The 18644-nt window shown below is 51.7% G+C and overlaps 1 protein-coding gene across 1 annotated transcript in view; it reads left to right on the top strand.

The window, feature by feature from the left end:
• Positions 1-9539, top strand: part of TCERG1L (transcription elongation regulator 1 like) — a gene marked incomplete at both ends in the record, with an annotated part of 187686 nt that extends 178147 nt beyond the window's left edge. Inside the window, 3 exons of the mRNA XM_080694108.1 lie at positions 977-1066; positions 5235-5353; positions 9383-9539. Of these exons, the coding sequence (XP_080550234.1) occupies positions 977-1066; positions 5235-5353; positions 9383-9539 (366 nt within the window). The remainder of the gene's footprint in view (positions 1-976; positions 1067-5234; positions 5354-9382) is intronic.
• Positions 9540-18644: the final 9105 nt, after the last annotated feature.

Raw genomic sequence — 18644 nt, 5'->3', positions numbered from 1 at the left:
CCCGACCCATTAACGGTGGGCTGCCCGTTGTGAGCTCCTTCCAGCTTATGTATGCGAAGGGGGTCACCGGACGCACCTCAGCCAGGGGACCAGGTCCACGTCCTTGGTGCCGAGTCACGGGAAGGGGGGACCCTCGATACTACATGCCGAAATCACTCGTTGGCCTTGTACTCTCTCTCCCCAAACCCACTACCCCCATCTAATGCTGAGAAAAACCTCAGACAACTCTTGACTGAGAGGCCAACTGGTACTCCTCCCAACCCTCAAGGTCACTGGACACGAGGAAAGTCTGAGAAACCGACACAGCTAAGGAGCCGGGAGGCTAAACATCACGTAGCATGCTGGGACAGACGAGAAATGAGGTCAAACCAAAGACATGTGAGCGATCTGTGGACTCCTGTTAATAGCCACGGGTCGGCGTTGTGGTGACGAACCTGGCCCACCCACAGGAGCTGCTAACGACAGGAGAGAGTGGGGCTGTGAGACCCCAGACGTTCCTGTAAGATTCTAGCAAATGTTCTGTAAACCTAAAACCACTGTAAAACAGGGTACTTTGCTTTAAAATAGCCTACCTAAAAAGGTTACATGCTGATAAAAATATTATCTAAAGTTATGCTAACCCCGGCCTATTTGCAAGGATTGCCCTCTGTTGTAGCTTGTGGGGCTCTGGGCATGTTTATAAACATCCTCTCTCCTTCCAAGCGTCCTGCAGCAGAGCCCCTCCCAGGAACAGTCGGCCTCGAGAGCCGAGCTCAGTCCTGGAAAGAATTGTGTCCTGAGTCTAGAAATTAAAATTGCCAGTGTCCTAAGTACCGATTGTCTCGGAACGCTGGCGCGTCTCGCTCCTATACAGCGCTGCGTCACCGAGTCCTTTGGACTCACTGCTCTGCTCTTTAAAACACCATTGATCATTGCGGCAGGACTCCGGGCTCCGCGTCCGATGCTAAAAGCAGTTCTATTGAATATCTTTCTCAAGGTCTCAGCGTTTTCTACGTGGGAGAAGGAATTGCACAAAATCGTGTTTGACCCCCGCTATCTCCTGCTCAACTCTGAGGAGCGCAAACAGGTAATGTGGCGGTGAGGCGAGATTGCAGCCGCAGAGACACAGATCACTGCCGCTTCATCCTGGGCGGGGCCGGTCCAGCCGGCGTGGCGGGCTGTGGGAGGGCCACACGAGTGTGGCCTGCTTGTGAGCTCGTGAACAGCACATTAGAGGCACAGAGTGGCGTGAGGCTGGGAGCTGCTCCTACCTGACCCTGTGGGTGTGACTTGCAGACCTGTCACATTCAGAGCTAAAAACGCAGACCTTGGAAGCATTCACCACCTTCCGATGGTTGCAATTAACAGGGCAAAGCCACTGCATACGTACTATCTTATAGGATGAGAGTGGAATCAGCCCAGCACAGGGGAAGGATGGACACTCTGGAAGGCAGGTCCCGGGAGAGCAAAGGCTGGCTGGAGGTGAAGGAGAGGTGAAGCCCAGTACAGCGGCGCGTGGCTGCAATCCTGGGGCCTGGGAGGCGGAGACAGAGGAGTGCAGTTTGAGGCCAGCCTCAGCAACTTAGTGAGACTCTATTTCAAATTAAAATTAATAAAATAGGGCTGGGGATGGATGTAGTTCAGAGATAAAATATCCCTGTGTTCAATCCCTACCATTGTGGGGGAAAAAAAGGAAAATAGAGCAAGAGAAACAAGCCAGTGCTCTATGCTGGCTTGTTGATAATTGAGCTCGTTAACTCTGTTTCCCGGGAGAGGCAGACAGACAGACACACGGAGGAACATGCTGCAATGACAGGGTGGCCAGAGGGGTGCGTTGGGGCAGGGCAGGGCTCAGGACACCAGGGTCCTAGCTGGGGTCTGTGGGGCCCATGGAACGTGCGCAAGAAGGGCTCTGAGATCACTGTTGGAACCCCAGACTCCTCCCGTGAGGCCTTGTCTTCCCTCCCATGATGCCGTGGGCCGTGGACTGTGGACAATACTGCGGAAAGCGGGAGACCTTGGGGGTCCCAGAGAGGAGGCCTCACTGTTCTGGCTTGTGCGGTGTCTGCAGGTTCTCAGATGTTGGCAGGATCCTGGAGACAAGGATTCTACTTTCAGTTCTGCTCAAGGTCCACAAAGTGCTTGTAAACAAAGGCCCAGACATGCCCAGGAAGCAGCCCAGGCAGAGTCCTACAGGGCTCCTGTCCCTCCGACTGGGCACCCTCCCTGGAGGGGATGCGGCAGTGGGCTGCGAAGCTTGAGGGGTCCCAGTAGAAACACAAACGTGGTCCTTTCAGGAACTTGGAACTAATTCTCTTTAGCTGAGTTTCATCTTCCAGAAGGAGACGTTTTGAAATGCAGTAACCATCCAGCGATGGCTGCCAGTAAGACCGCGACCCAGCGAGCTGAGTTTGGGCAGCAGGGCTCCTCTCCACAGCGGAGGACAATTACAAATTTAAATCATAGACGACATTTCACCCCTTTGTTGCATGATTAAAGAGCCAAGAGTTCAACCACAGAAACACGTAGTGGGGAGCCTGTTGCTTTCTGTGCAGTCACGCTGCCCCGTGGAGAAGAGGCCCAGACTGGCTGGTATCTACATGCAGCCACAGCTCAAAGCTCACGCTTTCCCTGGGCTGCCTGCTGCTGCCATTTGTCCCTTCTCAATGTCACTGATGCTTTTAGAGGCCCTGAAAGAAAAGGCTGACTTATGATGTGGTCCTTTCCAACAATCCCAGTTCGATCTCTCAGAATGACAGCCCATGAGGGCTCCGCCCTCATGCTAACTGAGCCTGCTCCTGGGTAGGGCTCTGCCCTCTGCCCTCTGCTCTTGTGGTGCTGGGGTGTCACAACCACCACGCATGAGACTCACCCCAGGGAGCAGGTGAGGTTGATCTTCAGGGCGTGGCCAGGGGCAGACCTAGTGCTGAGGGGCTGTGCCACCTGGGTCAGCCTGGGTGGGAGTCCTGGCCTCACCCAGAGTGGCTGTCCTCTGCAGACAGAGCAGGCTGGCTGGTCAGCTCACTGCAGGAGCCTGTTGTTTAGGGAAAGCTTTCAAAAGTTCCTGTGAAACTCTCCTGAGGAAACTTCAGGCCTGTCTTAACATCCTGTGAAGTGGTCCCAGAAGGCACCAGGATGAAGAGAAGGCAGCGGGCCAGCAGCACCCATGCAGTGCCATGTCGGGAGGATCATCCCCGGCAGACATTGCAGGTTATGTGAGGAGTGGTCCTGAAGCTGGACCGAGGAAAGGAGCAGTATACGTGCCCGTTCAGAAGCACAGTCCTGTTTACAAACAAGCTGGGTGAGCCAGCATCGGGCACAGAATCTCAGCAGACCTTCCACCAGCCTCTGGAGAGCCAGAGCCTGACTCCTGGGGTGCACCTTGCAGCCAACCCTCCATTGGGGCGCAAGGAGATAGAGGAGCCTAAGCAGAGGAGCAGCCCGGGGTGGGGGGCGGTAAGCAGGCCCGTCACTAGGGTAACGAGTAGTGTTTAATTTCATTACAGCAGAGACACAGTAAGGAGACAACGGTCCATGCTATCTCTCTTAAAACGTCATGCTCCACTCTGGATGAAACTGGTATAACTTATTAGAAGAAGAACAAATCCAGCTACATTAAATGATAGCAGCATAAATAAAGCATCAGAGATTAGGGAGAGGAAAGAAAGAGAGAGAAATCTGATGACATGCACAAATGGCTCTAGGCAGAGGGAGAAGCAGCTCTCTTGTGAGTTCTGACCCCACAGCCAGGGAGCCTTCATACCCAGGTTTAAAATTAATAGAGTGGAACTCTGGCTAACGATTGAGCCGTGTACTTTCTCTGGATAACAGCCCTGCATTCACCGTTTTTTTTCTTTTCACCGATTTAAATGATGTGACAAGTGGAGAACATGCCTTACGATTTGCCTTGAAATGTACCAATCAGGTTTTTACTTAAATATAGAGGCGCATGTTCTGCACTTAAGCCGGATTCACTTACGCCAGATTCTCTGTATTTAATGTTGCCGCTGAGAACTTAGGAAGTGGGTATCACTGTGTATCAATGTCCTGTTAAAGCTTGCTGGTAAGTGATGGGATCTGCAACACTAAGACGATCTCAAGGAGGAGCCAGGATCAGGATCTGGTTGAGCATCTCTGGTCCTCCATTCAGAGCAGGAAGCGGGGCCATAGGAAGTCAGGGCACTTGGCTGGCTCAGTTGATTGGTACAGACCTGCTATTTGTTAGCCTTGTGGCATCATATGTGGACTTTCTATAGGCATTTGTATCTATGTTTGCATAAATATTTAAGTCACTTCTAGTTTATTTTTAATGTTCCCAAGGCTTGGATAGCATGAGGAAAGAGACAACTTTATCACCTCCCTGCTTGACTTTACAGTCTGTGCAGTTTTTCTCGTTAGAGCAGTGTGTGATCTTATTCTGACAGGGATGAGCATCTTGTGGATGGTAGATGAGAGAGAGTGCATCTTTTTACGTGGACCCAGTTTCAGAGATGATACCGTGTAATCTGGAGTAAAGTTGTCTCCTAGACGGTATTCATGAACTCCACCTACTAACCTCTGAAGCACACTTCCAGGCAAGCAGGGCACGTGCAGAGCCCCGGGTCTGGTCTCCTCACTGCTGGACCCCACACTGATGGTCAGCGCAGCCAGGGTGCCCCCTGTGACCCTCAGGAGAAGCTGATGGTCCACAAGAGTCCTCCTCATACGTGAGGCTCCCTCCCACGCACAGGGGAGTCAGAGATTCTGAATTGAATTCTTGTTCACAAGTTAGTGTGAATTTGGAGACTCAGAAGCCAGCTGTATCACCTTCAGAAGTGACTAGAAAACAACCAAGCACCCTAATGTGTTGACAGAGCTGCAGCCTCCACGCAAGCACGGGTAGCCCATGCTTCCCAGGGCATGTGCCCTAGAGTCCACAGGGGCCTGTAGAGCTGGGCTCACAAACTGCATGTAGCCCCTGTGATGTCACGGGGGGGGGGCTGCCGAGTCATTCCGGCCCTCCTGAGGTGGGCGACTGGGTGCCTGGCTCAGAGACGGTGCCTGGGTGTGGAGAAACTCCTGGGGCCTCGGGGGATCTGGGCCTCACTCTTGACCCACTGGATCCCATCGAGAGCACTGTGGCGGTTGCTTACTGGTCCAGCCACCAGGGAAAGAGCGGTTCCCCTGAGAGCCACGCTAGGTTTTTATCTTGTGTTTGGAATACAGGATTTCATGGCACGTGTGTGATTTTGTAATATTTGTGTATGTGCTTTAAGATATTTGAACAGTTTGTCAAGACACGAATAAAAGAAGAATACAAGGAAAAGAAAAGTAAATTGCTGCTAGCCAAAGAAGAATTCAAGAAACTTCTAGAGGAATCGAAGGTGTCACCCAGGTATGGAGGGAGAAACCCATGGGTGTATCCTGGGCTGGAAATGTATGGATTTCTGTGAGAGATTCCAGAGTCTGATTTATTAAGCCACGTAAGCCAACATGCCTCTGAGCCTGAGGGTGCAAGCTCAAGGGCTGCTGGAACAGAAGGTCCACATGTCCCTCACGCTGCTGATGCCCAGCCTTGGGGCTCGCTCAGCCCAGCCGTGGGGGATGCTTGCCATGCCCGATCCTTGGTCCCCACTTTGCCTCTGAGAGGCAGCAGGCCTGCCTTGGCCTGGGTCACAGTCAGGAGTGAGCCCTAGGTGAGGTCCTGCTTTCCAGCTGGTGACCAAGAGTGAGCCTGCAGAATCTCCACCCTCCCCAGCACCCACAGTACCCGGGTGCCGGCCCCGACAGCTCGTCAGTGGGCCTGGGAGCATCAGCCGAAGAACCTAGGGCAGGGCATGTGTGAACTTGGTTGCCCAAACTGCCGAACTTAATAAGTAAGGCATTGTTCCATGAAACAAAGAAATCTAATAGGAAAGCAAATGTTAGAAATTGTTAAAATACGTGAATCCAATTCTTCTTTAAGATTAGCCTTAATGGGCTGAGTTTTAAAAAAAGCGAATGTGTCCTACTTTTAGAACTCTAGCTTAGTAAGTATAAAAGGATTGATTTTAGTGTATATTTTACACTAAAGATCAGAACGTGCATATTACTTTTAAGTGGATGTTAACCGGTCCTTTCTGTGAAGATGTAGGCATCCATAGTTTGGTCTGCACCCCACTCGGTCATGTGTGTGACACAGTCACATCCTCACAAAGCTCACCACCTGTCCAAAGAACAGATACTGTTAAAATGGGAAACCACAGACATGAACCACCCCAGCACCGGTGCTGACCGGGAAAAGCTAAGTGCCCTGGCATTCGTAAGTTGTGCTTTTCCGGGATCGCTGCAGCCATGAGTGTGGGCTCCAGCACCACTGAGCCGTGTCTGCCCATCCCGGGTGGCTTGGGAGGAAATCAGAGAAGCGTGGGGCGAGGATGCAGCCCACAGCCCCAGGCCACAGCCCGGCCCTGGCCAAGGCTCACGGTGCGGGGCCATCATATGCCTCTCATCCTCCCATGAATGCAGGATGACCACAGGGACCTCCGGAGCCACCACAAGGGCGGCTGGAGGCGCGGCTGGGACCCTAACAGTGTGCTCGGCAAGTGACCGCTGGCAGAGCTGCTTTACTGCTGCGATGGTTGATAGAGACATTTAGTGATGGTCTCTTCACCTGCAAGATGTGAGCGATGAGCCAGCATGTCCCTCTGCCCATGGATACACCGTGAGGGCAAAGGAGTGCGTGCTCTGAATGAGCTGATCGGGAGAGAGATCCACACATCATACACCAGACACATGTGTAACACGTGTGTGCCATGCCTGCATGCAGAGCCCTCACATACTCATACCAGATACACACCAGACACACACACCCCATATACAGTCATACCACATGCATGCATACCACACACGCACACACACACACACACACACACACACACACACACATATATATACATACAGCAGACACACATGCATACCATATATAAACAATCAGACCACACATATTCATGCTACACATGCCATACACACTTACCACACATACACAGTGCTACACATGTACATACCAAATACACATACCACACAAGCAAATATACACACCACACACATACATACAATATGTAAACAATCTTAGCACATGCACACATATTACATACCATATGATGTATATACCACACACAGACATACCATACATACATATGACACAAATATCATACATCAAATATATACAGCAGTACATCCACACCATACAGAAACAATCATAAAAATACATACACATGCAGATCACACACACACACTGCCCACACACCATGTACATGCATGTATCACACACACACGCCACAGGTACACAGACACCATACACACACCACGACATGCACACAGGAGGAACATGACCGATATCAGTTCACTTTGTGCTTCTTAAGAATTAGGTTTGCTTTTCTTCTGTTTTTAAAATAAATTTTTATGTCTATTTAAGGAATAGACATTATCTTGGGGTTACTTAAAGATGGTAAAAGGCTACTGTAGTATAGCAAATTACTATGATTTTTAAAATGTGTACTTAGCATGTATTGCCTTTATTATGACAATGAAGCCAGTTTTCAGCTTTCTTGGTAGCCAGGTCTTCAACATTGTAAAGCCTGCCTTGGGCTTTTCTCTGACCCCTGTGCCCAGGCGCCCCAGGGAGATGCCTATGTCACAGACAAGGTGCTCCAGAAAGCCCTCCGTGCTGAGCGCAGCATGCGAGCATGCGCAGCCCTGGCCTCTTTGGGGCTGCCTCACCCTGCAGCTGGTCTGAGTCGCCCCTCACGTCGCTCCTGAGAAGCCTGAGGAGTGAGATGGGGACTATGCCCAGCACCACGGCAGCCCAGCCCCGGGCACTGCTTGGGCTACAGGGCAGGCTGTGGGATAGCGCCTTTGGTGGCAGGGAGAAGGGAGGTGTGTCACCAATGAGCCAGATGGCCTGCCCAGCTTGGAGACAACTCAGAGGGGCGGCAGGGAGCCCGCGCTGCACCTCAGGGGACTAAGGGGCACTTGCATTCTCCAGCCCTCCTCAGGCCCTTCTTCATGGATGCCCAGCATGGGGCCTGTGTAGGAGCCGCCCCTGCAGAGCCCCAACCTGGGGCAGGAGAGGGAGGAGCAAGCCCTGGGGCAGCCTGTGCCAGGCATAATCCTTAAGTCACTGAAGGGAGAAAGGAAGGAGGAAGGAGGAAGGAAGGAAGGAAGGAAGGGAGGGAGGGGAGGGGAGGGGAGGGAAGGGAGGGAGGGAGGGAGGGAGGAAGGAAGGGAAGGAGGGAGGGATGGAAGGAGAAAAACGAGAGAAAGGCAAGGCAGTTCTCACAGGGAGCCTGTACTTCAGCCCCGTAGCCGACTCAGCGAGGATGAGTCTAAGGAAGATTTGTCTTCTCAGTGTGGCAGTATAATCGTGGGTTTTGTGTATAAAAAGCTATGAAGTTGTAATAATTTAATGCCACACTTAAGTAGCTGCAGGACACAATAAAATCCTGGGTAAAGAGAAATAGGGGCATAGGAAGAATCTCCGGGACAGAGAATGATCACTCCATCCATGTGCCGTGGGCGCTGCCACACGCTGAGGCCGGGGTGCAGGTAGGGTGAGAGCAGGTAGGCAGTTTTGTGCTGAGAGGCGGTGCACAGGCTCTCTCCAGTCCTCCCGGGCCTGGCTGCGCTCACAGTACTTCCTTTGGCTTCAAGTGCAAGCGTGGCAGGAGGGGCCATGTTTTGAGTAGGCCCTGCTTATCCTGCAAAGCTTGGCCCTCTCTTCACTGATAGAGCTGCTTTAGCCCATGAGCATGGGCTAGATCATAGCTGGCCTTCTCCGAGGTTTCCTCCAGGGCTCTTCCTGTTCACCTTTGCGTGCGCCCTACCTGCTGGTAAGGATGCCCCCATCCCCACAAGAGAGAGTCAACTGGGATGGCCACGATGGGTGAAGCAGATCTCAGCTTCAAAGAGAGTTCATGATTCTCTGAGCATTCATGAACTCGACCTGTGAAGAAGGCGAGTTTCTTAAAGGAGGCATGCCGGCCCTAGCTTCCAATGAGGCCTGGGCACCAACTGGGAGCAGAAAGGGACAGTATGCCCAGCAGAGGGGGCAGGATCTGCAAAGTCCCATGACAGGTGGCAGCCCAGTAGGGGCAGGGGACAGAGGATATTAAAGCAAAGAAGATGCAAGTAGCCACAGTGGAGACTGGGGGGGGTGGTTCCAGAGGCTGGCCTGCCATGTTCTCGGGTTGGAGCCTGCGGGACCCGAGGCCTGCCTGTGGGGAGAGCGGGTGCAGGAGGCCATGGCTCCCCCGGACAGTCTGCAGCCTGCGGGCGCCCTGTCCCCTGGAGGGGCATTCGTCATTCCAGAAAGGCTGCCATCCTGTGCTCAGGGACACTGGGCCGCTCTCGCAGAAGGCGTCTCAGAAAGCTCTTTCTCTTTCAGGACCACATTTAAGGAGTTTGCTGAGAAGTATGGCCGGGATCAGAGGTTCCGCCTTGTTCAAAAAAGGAAGGACCAGGAGCATTTTTTCAACCAATTTATACTTATTCTTAAGAAACGGGACAAGGAAAACAGACTAAGGCTGCGGAGAATGAGATGATGTAGGAAGACAGCAGCGAGAGGCAGTGGCAGCGGAGAGCGGCCGGGGGACGGCTGGGCAGCGGAGCGCACGGGGACGGAGCGTGCAGGTGGCAGGCGTGGCGGGGAGCATTCTCAGAGGATTACTGTTTCATATTGAAGCTCTCTCTTTTGTACAACATTCGGAGTTTGATGTACTTCTAATTGCCACGATATGTCGATCCCCTAATTGTTTTAATTATGCCAATTACTTGTAATATACACAAATTATATACATCGACTGCAGGTTTGTAACTGAGAGGAACAGGAACCATCTCTCGTCACCTCGGGACATTTTGCATCACTCAGAAGGTGTTTCTCAAACTTCTCTGCAACCTGTGCACGGATGCTCCGTTCCACGAGAAGACGTCGGCGAGGAGGAGCGCCTCTCCAGTGTACCTAGGTCTCCGTCTCGTTTCCCGAGTAGTAGCAATAGGATTTCATCTTTCATCATCGTCGACAGGCAGACATTCGCCACCTGGACCATACATACATCCCCCTGCAGTGTCTACGGGTGACCGCCCGTTCCTCCACCAGGGGCATCCAGGCCAGGAGAAGGGAGCCATGCCAGCTGTAAGAGGTCCTAATAAAGAGAATTATTTTATACAAAATCATCATATTAATATTTGAGTTATTTTTATTGTATGCCCAGAGTTTGCATGAGATTTTTCTCATCATCTTTGTACAGAAATTTTAAATTTTTTTTAATTAATAAATATTTTAAACCAGCATGCTTTTGTGGCTGAGGCATCCTTCACAATATTAAGCAGCAAAATTGTTTTAAGTCAAGATGATCGATTCCAAAAGACTCGGGAAAGCACCACGAGTCCAGACAAGGGCTGTATAAGTACTGCTTGAACAATATCTCGCTCGACAGGATGTATGCACCCTATTTTTATTCTTTATTTTGAAATAGGATCACACTGAGCTAAGTAGCTGAGGCTGTCCGCAGACCACGATCCTCCTGTCTCAGCCTCCCGAATGCTGGGATTACAAGCGTGCGCCACCACACCCGGCTGAGTTGTAGTTTTTAAAGTAGCAAAATTCATTTATTTCTATCAAGGTTTATGGGGCTTGATTCATTCAGCCAGTCTTTGCTGCGTTCAGACAGGAAGTCTTGGTCCCTAGTGAGCAGGGCCAGCTTCTTCATCACCTTCTCCTTCGTCCTCCCAGGAACACTTCTGTCCACGTTAGTAGAACGTGACTTGGCGAGCTAGAGTCACCTTCGCTGCGATGCGCCCTGGTGCCTGCACCTCTGCTGCTAAATCGCCATAATCTACTCCCAGCCACTCAGGCGGCTCCAGGCCGCAGCTTGGACTCAGGCAATTGGGCAGCTCTTGCCCTGGCCGGGCCCCAGTGGTGGGCAGACCCAGGGCAGTGCAGGGCCCAGCTCCAGTCCAGGATGAGCCAGGTCCAGCCAGGAGCTAGCAGCCACCCGGTGCTTGAGCAGAGGCTTTTTATAAGAAGGTCTTGTTACTCTCACAGGCAACTGCAGTCCTAGCGATGAAAAGTTCAGATGACAGCAAAGGACATAGGACTGGCAAAGGAGCGGCCATGCCCGTAGGGTTCAGAGAGGACACAGGACGAGATGTCCCCAGCCCCGGGGCTAAGATCGCAACTCACCGGAGCAGGCTGAACTGGGCTCAGTGAGGTAGTGAGGTTCTGTGACCATGGGATATGCTGGCTGTCGTGTTTGTGGGAGGCGTGCAGGCAGGGCGTGTGATGGGGTGCCCTCCACCAGCTGGGCCAAGAGGGGAGGTACTGTGGCCTCTGGGTGCTGTGGAGCCCTCCGAGGCTGCTGCAGACGGGGCCGCAGTGCTGGATGGGAGCTTCTGGGGCTGCATGAAGACAGTGAGAGCATCCATTTGAAAGACCACTGTGGGCACGCTCACTTCCCTGGTAGAGGACTAGGACCTGACCACAGAGGGTTAGGTGACTGTGACCTGATTTGCCTGTCTCAAACTTCATCGAGTGCAGCTAATGCACACAGGATTTGCTTGGTGTGCTTCACCTAAAGTGAAGCAGCGTGGGCGAGCTTACCTGGGCAGTTCCGGGAGACATCAGTAAACTCGCATCCCCTGGGACCTGCTCCCCCACACCGCTGCCAGGCCTCCACCTCAGGCCGGGCTCCTTGTCATGTAGCACCAGAGGAGGGGCTGCAGGCGGGGTCAACAGCCGAGGCTTTCCTAGCGCTGGCTCTGCCATGGCCCAGCTTAGCAGTGGTCTGAAGGCTGCAGTGATCGAGGTCTTTCTATGAATGAAACTGAAGCTGTAGGAGGTGACAGGCTGTGAACTACATGGTCCAAGCCTGGGAAGGCGGCCCTGGCATATGGGCAGGGTTGGCAAGCTTGGCCAGGGGTTTGGAGAGCACGAGGTTGGAAGATCAGCGATGAAGAGGACTAGGGAAGGGCTGGTATGTTCTTCTGCTCTTTGATGCTATAACAAAATATCCGAGGCTGGATGATTTTTTATAGTAAAGGAGTTTTTCCATATTATAGTTCTGGAGGCCCAAGAGTGTGATGCTGGCTTCTGCCCAGCTCTGGTGAGAACCTCAGGGGAGATGGCGTCACAAAGGCTGGGGTGAGCAGAAGAGGGGGAGATCAAGAGGGGGACTCAAGTCCAGAAAGTACAGAGGGGTCTGACTTGCTGGTTTATTAAAAACCACTAGCAGGAGCAAACTACGTGAATCCGGCCAATGGGCGTGTCCCCTGACGCCCTGTTACAGTTTGGATTTGAACATCCCCCAAAGTCCACGTGTTGAGGGCTTGGCTGCCAGCCCCTGGCGCCTTTGAGAGGTGGGCCTAGTGAGGAGGAGTTAGGTCAGTGGGTCCTGCCCTTGAGGGAGAGCTGGGACGCAACGCTTCCTCTTCCCCCTCTTTTGTTTCCCTGCTGTCACGAGGTGGCCAGGTCTTCTGCCCGGTGCTCCCACCATGATATGCCTGCCTTGCCACAGGCCCCAACCCAGCAAGCCGACCAACCAGAAAAGGAAGACTCCAATGCGCCAAAATAAGCCTTTTCTCTTTGTAAGTTGATTTATCTTGGGTATTTTGTTACAGCAATATAAAGCTAAGACAGCTAATGAGCTCTCGCTAGGCCCTGCCTCTTGGAAGCCCTCCCACCGCTCTACTGCGTTCTTAGCAGACAAACCTCTGTGAGGTCACACTTACTCATGTGGAATGGGGCGGCAGGGTAGGCAGTGCGGAGGTGATTACGTCCATGCAGCGAGGGCCACTTCACCAAGTGCTTTTGGATGCAGGTGCTCAGATGACCAGTCCTGGCTCCTCAGCGGTGTCTCTGATCCTCGATCCTGTGAGGATTGCTTCGTGGTCAATGCCAAGGCAACCATAACATCGGGGCACAGAGACACGTGGCTCAGCAACGGTGCTCATCAGGGCTGGTGTTGCGAGAGAGAGAGGGAGAGAGAGAGGGAGAGAGAGAGAGGGGGAGAGGGAGAGGGGGAGGGGGAGGGAGAGGGAGAGGGAGAGAGGGAGAGAGGGAGAGGAGAGAGGAGAGAGGAGAGAGGAGAGAGGGCCAGGACAAGCGCAGTCCTGAGCCCAGAGGCCCGTCTCCTGCAGTTGCACCCACCTCGGAAGTTACTGCACTGGAGACCATGCTTCAACACAAGAGCCTTTTGGGGGGAGCACCCCAAATCCAAATAGAAGTTGAGCTAGGGTACATCCAGGTGAGGCCTCAGTGAGAAAACACGGAGCTCTAAGAGCCCTGGCAGGAAGGTCCGGGGATGATATTTCAATTATTTTCTTATTTGAGGGCAGCAGAGGTGATTAACCTATTTTTAAGTCCTCAGTACACATTTAAGGCATTACAGAAAAACAGCAGGCTATTTGAGAGATTTTAAAGTTTCAATTTCCTTTAATTTTGCATGTCTCCTGTTCATTTTAAATGCCACTAACATAATGTGGATGTATTTGATAGTAACCTCTAAGATGTTAAATAATAGATAATAATAAATAATAAATACTCTGCCAGAGGGAGTCGATCAGTAAGGCCAACCCCACGCACAGAGCCATCAGGAGAGTGGACAGGCAAGACAGCCATTCTGCCGACGAGCCCGCAGCCGGATCTCCCTTCAGGCCACCCTGGGCCGGCCCGGCTGCTCCAGCCCCTCAGAGGCCTGTGGCTCTGGTCCACCCTCTCTGTCCTCCCCATCCCTCCCTGGATTCTGCTGCTCGCAGGTTCTCACCTGGCTTGCATCTTTTTGCCCGCGGTGTCCCTTCTCTGCCCAACGGGTTTCAACCGCTCACTTGCCGTGTGGCCCACCCTCTTCACCTGGAGCCTCCTGTCCCATGCAGATGGCCTTTGGTGACATCAGCCTGGGCTCACACGGCATGTCCTGCCCCATGGAAGGTCCCCCGAGGACGTGGGAGCCTGGGCCCTGGGCAACAGTAATGAGAACAGGAGCCTAGGCGGCATCCCAGACGGGCCAGGATGGTGACCCTGGTGGACTCCTGCCCAGCTGTTCCTCCTGGGCAGTGCGACGCATTCTCAGCCGTGCAGGCCAGGTGTTGGTGTCCTGACCCCGTGTTTATCGCCACTGTTTACTTTCCTGTGGTCGCTTCGTCCAATGAGTTGCTATAGACAATCCACTCACAATCGGAGACCCGGGTTCATTTGCATGTTTCTCCAAATGTTTACACTTTGCTTTGCTTACATTCCCCCATTAAGTATTTAAAGTGTGATCCAGGTCAAAGGCCCCTGATTATTCATGAGTGGCCATCATGGTAACGGTGGCGCCCTGGCTGGGGACATTGGTGTGGTGAGGGCCTGAAGGGAGGCGTTTTATGGCTCCTGCGCTGCGCTTCATAGGTGACAAGCTGGGCCATCAGCCCACTTGGGGAAGTCAGAGCAGGCCTGAGGGCAGGATGGGCAGAGCAAGGGGCAGCCAGAGTGGGGGGCCAGACAGCTGCTCTAAGGCAATCCGTTGTTCTCATGAAATCCTGGGGGCTTTCGTCAGTGCCAAAACTGTGACGCTGCCCCACGTGGGCGCCAAACTGAGCGGTGTGAGATGGAGCTGCAGGCTCTTGTTCTTAGATAATTTTAGAATAAAAAATAGCCAGAACTCTAGTGCTGTAAGCTTAAGCAATTTTCATTATTACAAAGGTAGAAGGAAAGAGAATATTATAAAGCACTACATCAGAGTGACATAGTGGAGTGCCTTGAAAACAAGACACAGTAGTTTTGAATACAGAACAGTTTTTATAAAGATTTATTATCTCCCATCTTTGCTTAACCATAGTCTTCCTGACCTGACTAGGTGTGGGTCCACCCATGAACTCCAGGGCAAGCCTTTTGATATGATTATGAGGATTCACTATCTTACATCCTGTTTAGTCTTTCCATTTGCTCCTGACCTGATGCAGGTATAGGCCCGCTCCTGTTTCCTGTGCAAGCCCAAGTCTTGGTTAAGACCCAGAATGTGTTACTTGATTAACAAAGTCAGGGGTCACATGGTATCTGTCCCCTTGGACAGAGGCCTGTACCATCCTCCCGGTCCTTGGGGAGTCTTTAGCCTATCTGCTAGAAGTTATTTATTATGTAAACTTGTCTTTAAAATACGAAGGCCCTGGGCTACAACTCCTTTCTGTACTCTTGGTGCCAGGGGAACTCTGCAGTGTAACAGCCGCTTCCCCCTCCCTGCCTGAGTGTCTGCACAGCACCCAGGCTCTGACTACTTTTTACATTTGAGATTAATACCAAAGCAATTTTCCAATACATTTTGAAATTAGTAACAATGCCATTTCCCAATCCCGGCACACTGCAGTGCCGTCTGTGCAGCTGGGCCAGGTGCTGCTGGGAGAGGACTCTGTTCCCCTCCCCCTGGTAGCACAGAAGCTGGTGGGAGGCATCACAGACACAGCGGTTGACCAGCTTTTTTGACCATCCAGGACCCAATTCCCCAACCACAGAGGCTAGAAAGGGCCTCAGGGCCAGACAAGCTCTCCAGGAGGAGAGGGTGGCAGCCTGTGCCCCACCTGGGGTGGCTGTGGTTGGCTCAGAACCTCCTCTTAGGGCTGGAAGGGCCCTGATCTCGGGTTCTGAAGCTGGGGATTCTGCTTGCCTGAGCTGCCGTCTCCTGTCTAGGTGGTGGTAGACTCTTGGCTGATTGATGTATGGCCATCCTCAGCACTCATCTTGCTCCTGAGACAGAGAACGACCAGAAGGCCTTGTCCACTGCCGTGCAGGAGTGGATCCTCAAGAGACTCTGGCCACATCTGCCAGGTTTGTCCAGGGGAGTTGAAAGGATAAACAGGCAGGCTGGGGCCCTCCTGTGAGAGGATTTGGCTCTCGGGGGATGTGCCTCATGCAAGTGCACTCAGAGCTGATGGACTTTAATGGCTTCATTCCCAGTGAAGAATCTACCCAGCGCCAGAGAGCTTGCACGACCTGGGGCAGCTCCCTCTTCCTTGAGTCAGCTCCTTTCTGGAAGACAATGCCCAGAGCTGCTACAGCAAGCACAGCTCCCAGCAGAAAGGACACTTCCTCCAGCTCGCTAGTCACAGAGGGAAGCTAAGCTTGGCATATTATCTCCATCATGGGGGTGGTTTCCCAGAAGCCTATTGTAACAGTCTGAGATGTAGCTGTGGGTTCTTGTTCTTAGCTAGTTTAGAAAAAAATAGCCAGAACTGCACTGCTGCAAACTTAAGAAAGGTTTCATTATTACAAAGGCAAAAAGAAGGGACAGAGCAATCAAAGTACTACGTCAGAGGGACGCTGTGGAGTGCCTTGAACGTAAGACGCTGAGGTCTCTGAACAAATAAGCTTTGTTTATAAAAATGTATTATCTCCTTCCTCCCATCCTGCTTAGCTAATAGTCTTCTTTTTTCACCAAAAGCAGGCGCAGGCCTGCCAGTTATCTCTACTGTGTGAGCTTTTTCCGTTAGGTCACTAATCAAAATGTGTTACTTGGTTAGCAAGATCAGGAGCTACATGGTCCATGCCTGCTTTGAAGCTTAAGGCATGTACTATCCACTTGTGTCCTTGGTGAGTTCTCAGCCTTTTCCTATCTCTGTCTGATAGAAGTTACTTATTATGTGGAAAACTTGTTTATAATAAATAAAAGAAAGACACAGGAGTATAGTTTTTTAAAGTATGGAGGCTTTGGGCTATAACTATTTTGTAGTAATTAATATTGGGTTAATATATCTTGCTCTTTTTTTGGTGGTACTGGGGTTCCTGGAAACCCTTCTACCTCCAGGCTACACTTTCAGACCCTGTATTTTATATATTTTTTTGGAAATAGGGTCTCTTAGGCCAGTGAGGCTGGCTTCAAACCTACGCGATCCTCCTGTCTCTGCCTCCCAAGTGTGGGAATTACAAGCGTGCGCCACCACGCCCGGCAATATATCTTGCTTTTTCATCTTCTAACTTCAGTCTAAATTGTTGTGAGTTTCTATATAATTCTTCTTCTAAGTGTAGGGGTCTGTGTTTTAATGTTCAGTGTGCAGCTGAGCTAATAGCCAACTTTGAGCTGCCCAAGGTCAATCCTGGCTGCAGACTTTGGCTGACAGCTTAGAGAAAGAGAAAAGGATTGTATTTTGTCTAAGTGTGAAACTTGTTCTTACTGGCAATTAATACAGCTCTTATTGACAGTCAATACAAGCTCAGTCTCCATCGCCTGGTTCTTCAGGCCAAGGAGCTGTCCCTTGTCCCCAGAGAGTGGGTCTGTCTTTCCTGTTTTTATTTTTATTTTTTGGTGGTACTAGGGTTCCTGGAAGCCCTTATACCTTCGGGCTACACTCCCAGACCTATTTTATACATTTTTAAATTTGGAAACAGGGTCTCTTAAGCCAGAGTGGCTGACTTCGAACCTGCACGATCCTCCTGTCTCTGCCTCCCAAGCGCGGGGATTACAAGCATGCGCCACCACACCCGGCTCCTGTTTGTATTTTCACACTTCTGTTTCCTATTCTTCCAAACCTCCCATTCTTGCTCCAGCTGGTCCATCGCCTTCCCAAGTGTGGACCCCTCCTATCCACTAGAGCCAAGTTGCATGGACTGCTAGCCACTCCCAGCAGTGACTCTGAACATGTCACTGCTAATCAACTACTTGTAAGTTTATTTCATATTTAGTGTGAAGAGCAGCTGCAGGCCACATCTCTACAGCTGGCCCCAGCTCGGCCTTTCATCCTACAGGACCAGGTCCCCGTGGTTGGAATGCTGGAAGCATCTTCAGCCAAGAAGGTGAACGGGGACTGTAAATGGTTGGGTTTCCTGATAGGGCAAGGCACACCAGAACTCCTCTCCTCTGCCAAGCCCCCAGGCGCAGGACAGGAGATGGCAGCAGGTCTCCTGTTGACTTAGCAGGCAGACACTGGGTTTTTCCAACACAGTTTGTCAGGCAGTGTGTGAATTTGGAGTGCTGACCGAGACCATCCTAAAGTGATAAATTACTTCCAGCCCAGTCACTGTGCCCAATGCACACATCCTGCTGTGACCTCGGTTTGCAAACCGCAAATGAAACCAGCTGCTGTCCTGCGCTGGAGGCCTGACGCCTTCACACATAAAAGTTTGTAATCAAGTGACTTGGCCAACTCATTCTCTTCAAAGCCCCAGCACAGGCATTTTGCTCTGGGTACTGATAAAATAACCCACAAACAGAGATTGGGCTGAAATAGAACTCTCCCTGTAAATGAACAGCTGAGTAATAGCTCCGTCTCCCTTATGCCCCACCATCAGACAACCCAGCCAGACGCAGCCGCCATGAGGCACCCGCAGCATCTTTGCCTGGACTCTCCCACTCACCACACTCTGAAACCAAAGTGGACATTTTAGGAATGACCAAGTCCATTCGGAGTTTTCTCTGAGCTCCTGGAGTTTGAAGGAGAAGCAGAGGGAGTTTTAGGGGTGCAGTGGGGATTCTGCATGAGCAGGTTGGCACGGACTAGAGGGATATCATTTTTCTTGCATTATAGTTCTTGGAAGCCTAGCTATATTGCCAAGCCTGCATGGTCTGTGAAATCCAAGTTGTCTCCAAAACGTTAAAGAGGTTCCCTGGCCTTGGCCCTGTGCTCAGTTCACTCCCTAAAGCGCATTTTCAATCCCAGCATGTAAGGACACATCGCTGCTGCTG

This window comes from Muscardinus avellanarius, assembly GCF_963383645.1.
Source record: "Muscardinus avellanarius genome assembly, chromosome: 4".
NCBI classification, from domain to species: Eukaryota; Metazoa; Chordata; class Mammalia; order Rodentia; family Gliridae; genus Muscardinus; species Muscardinus avellanarius.
Note: the sequence above shows the minus strand (reverse complement) of the source record. Positions and strands in the feature narration are given on the sequence as shown.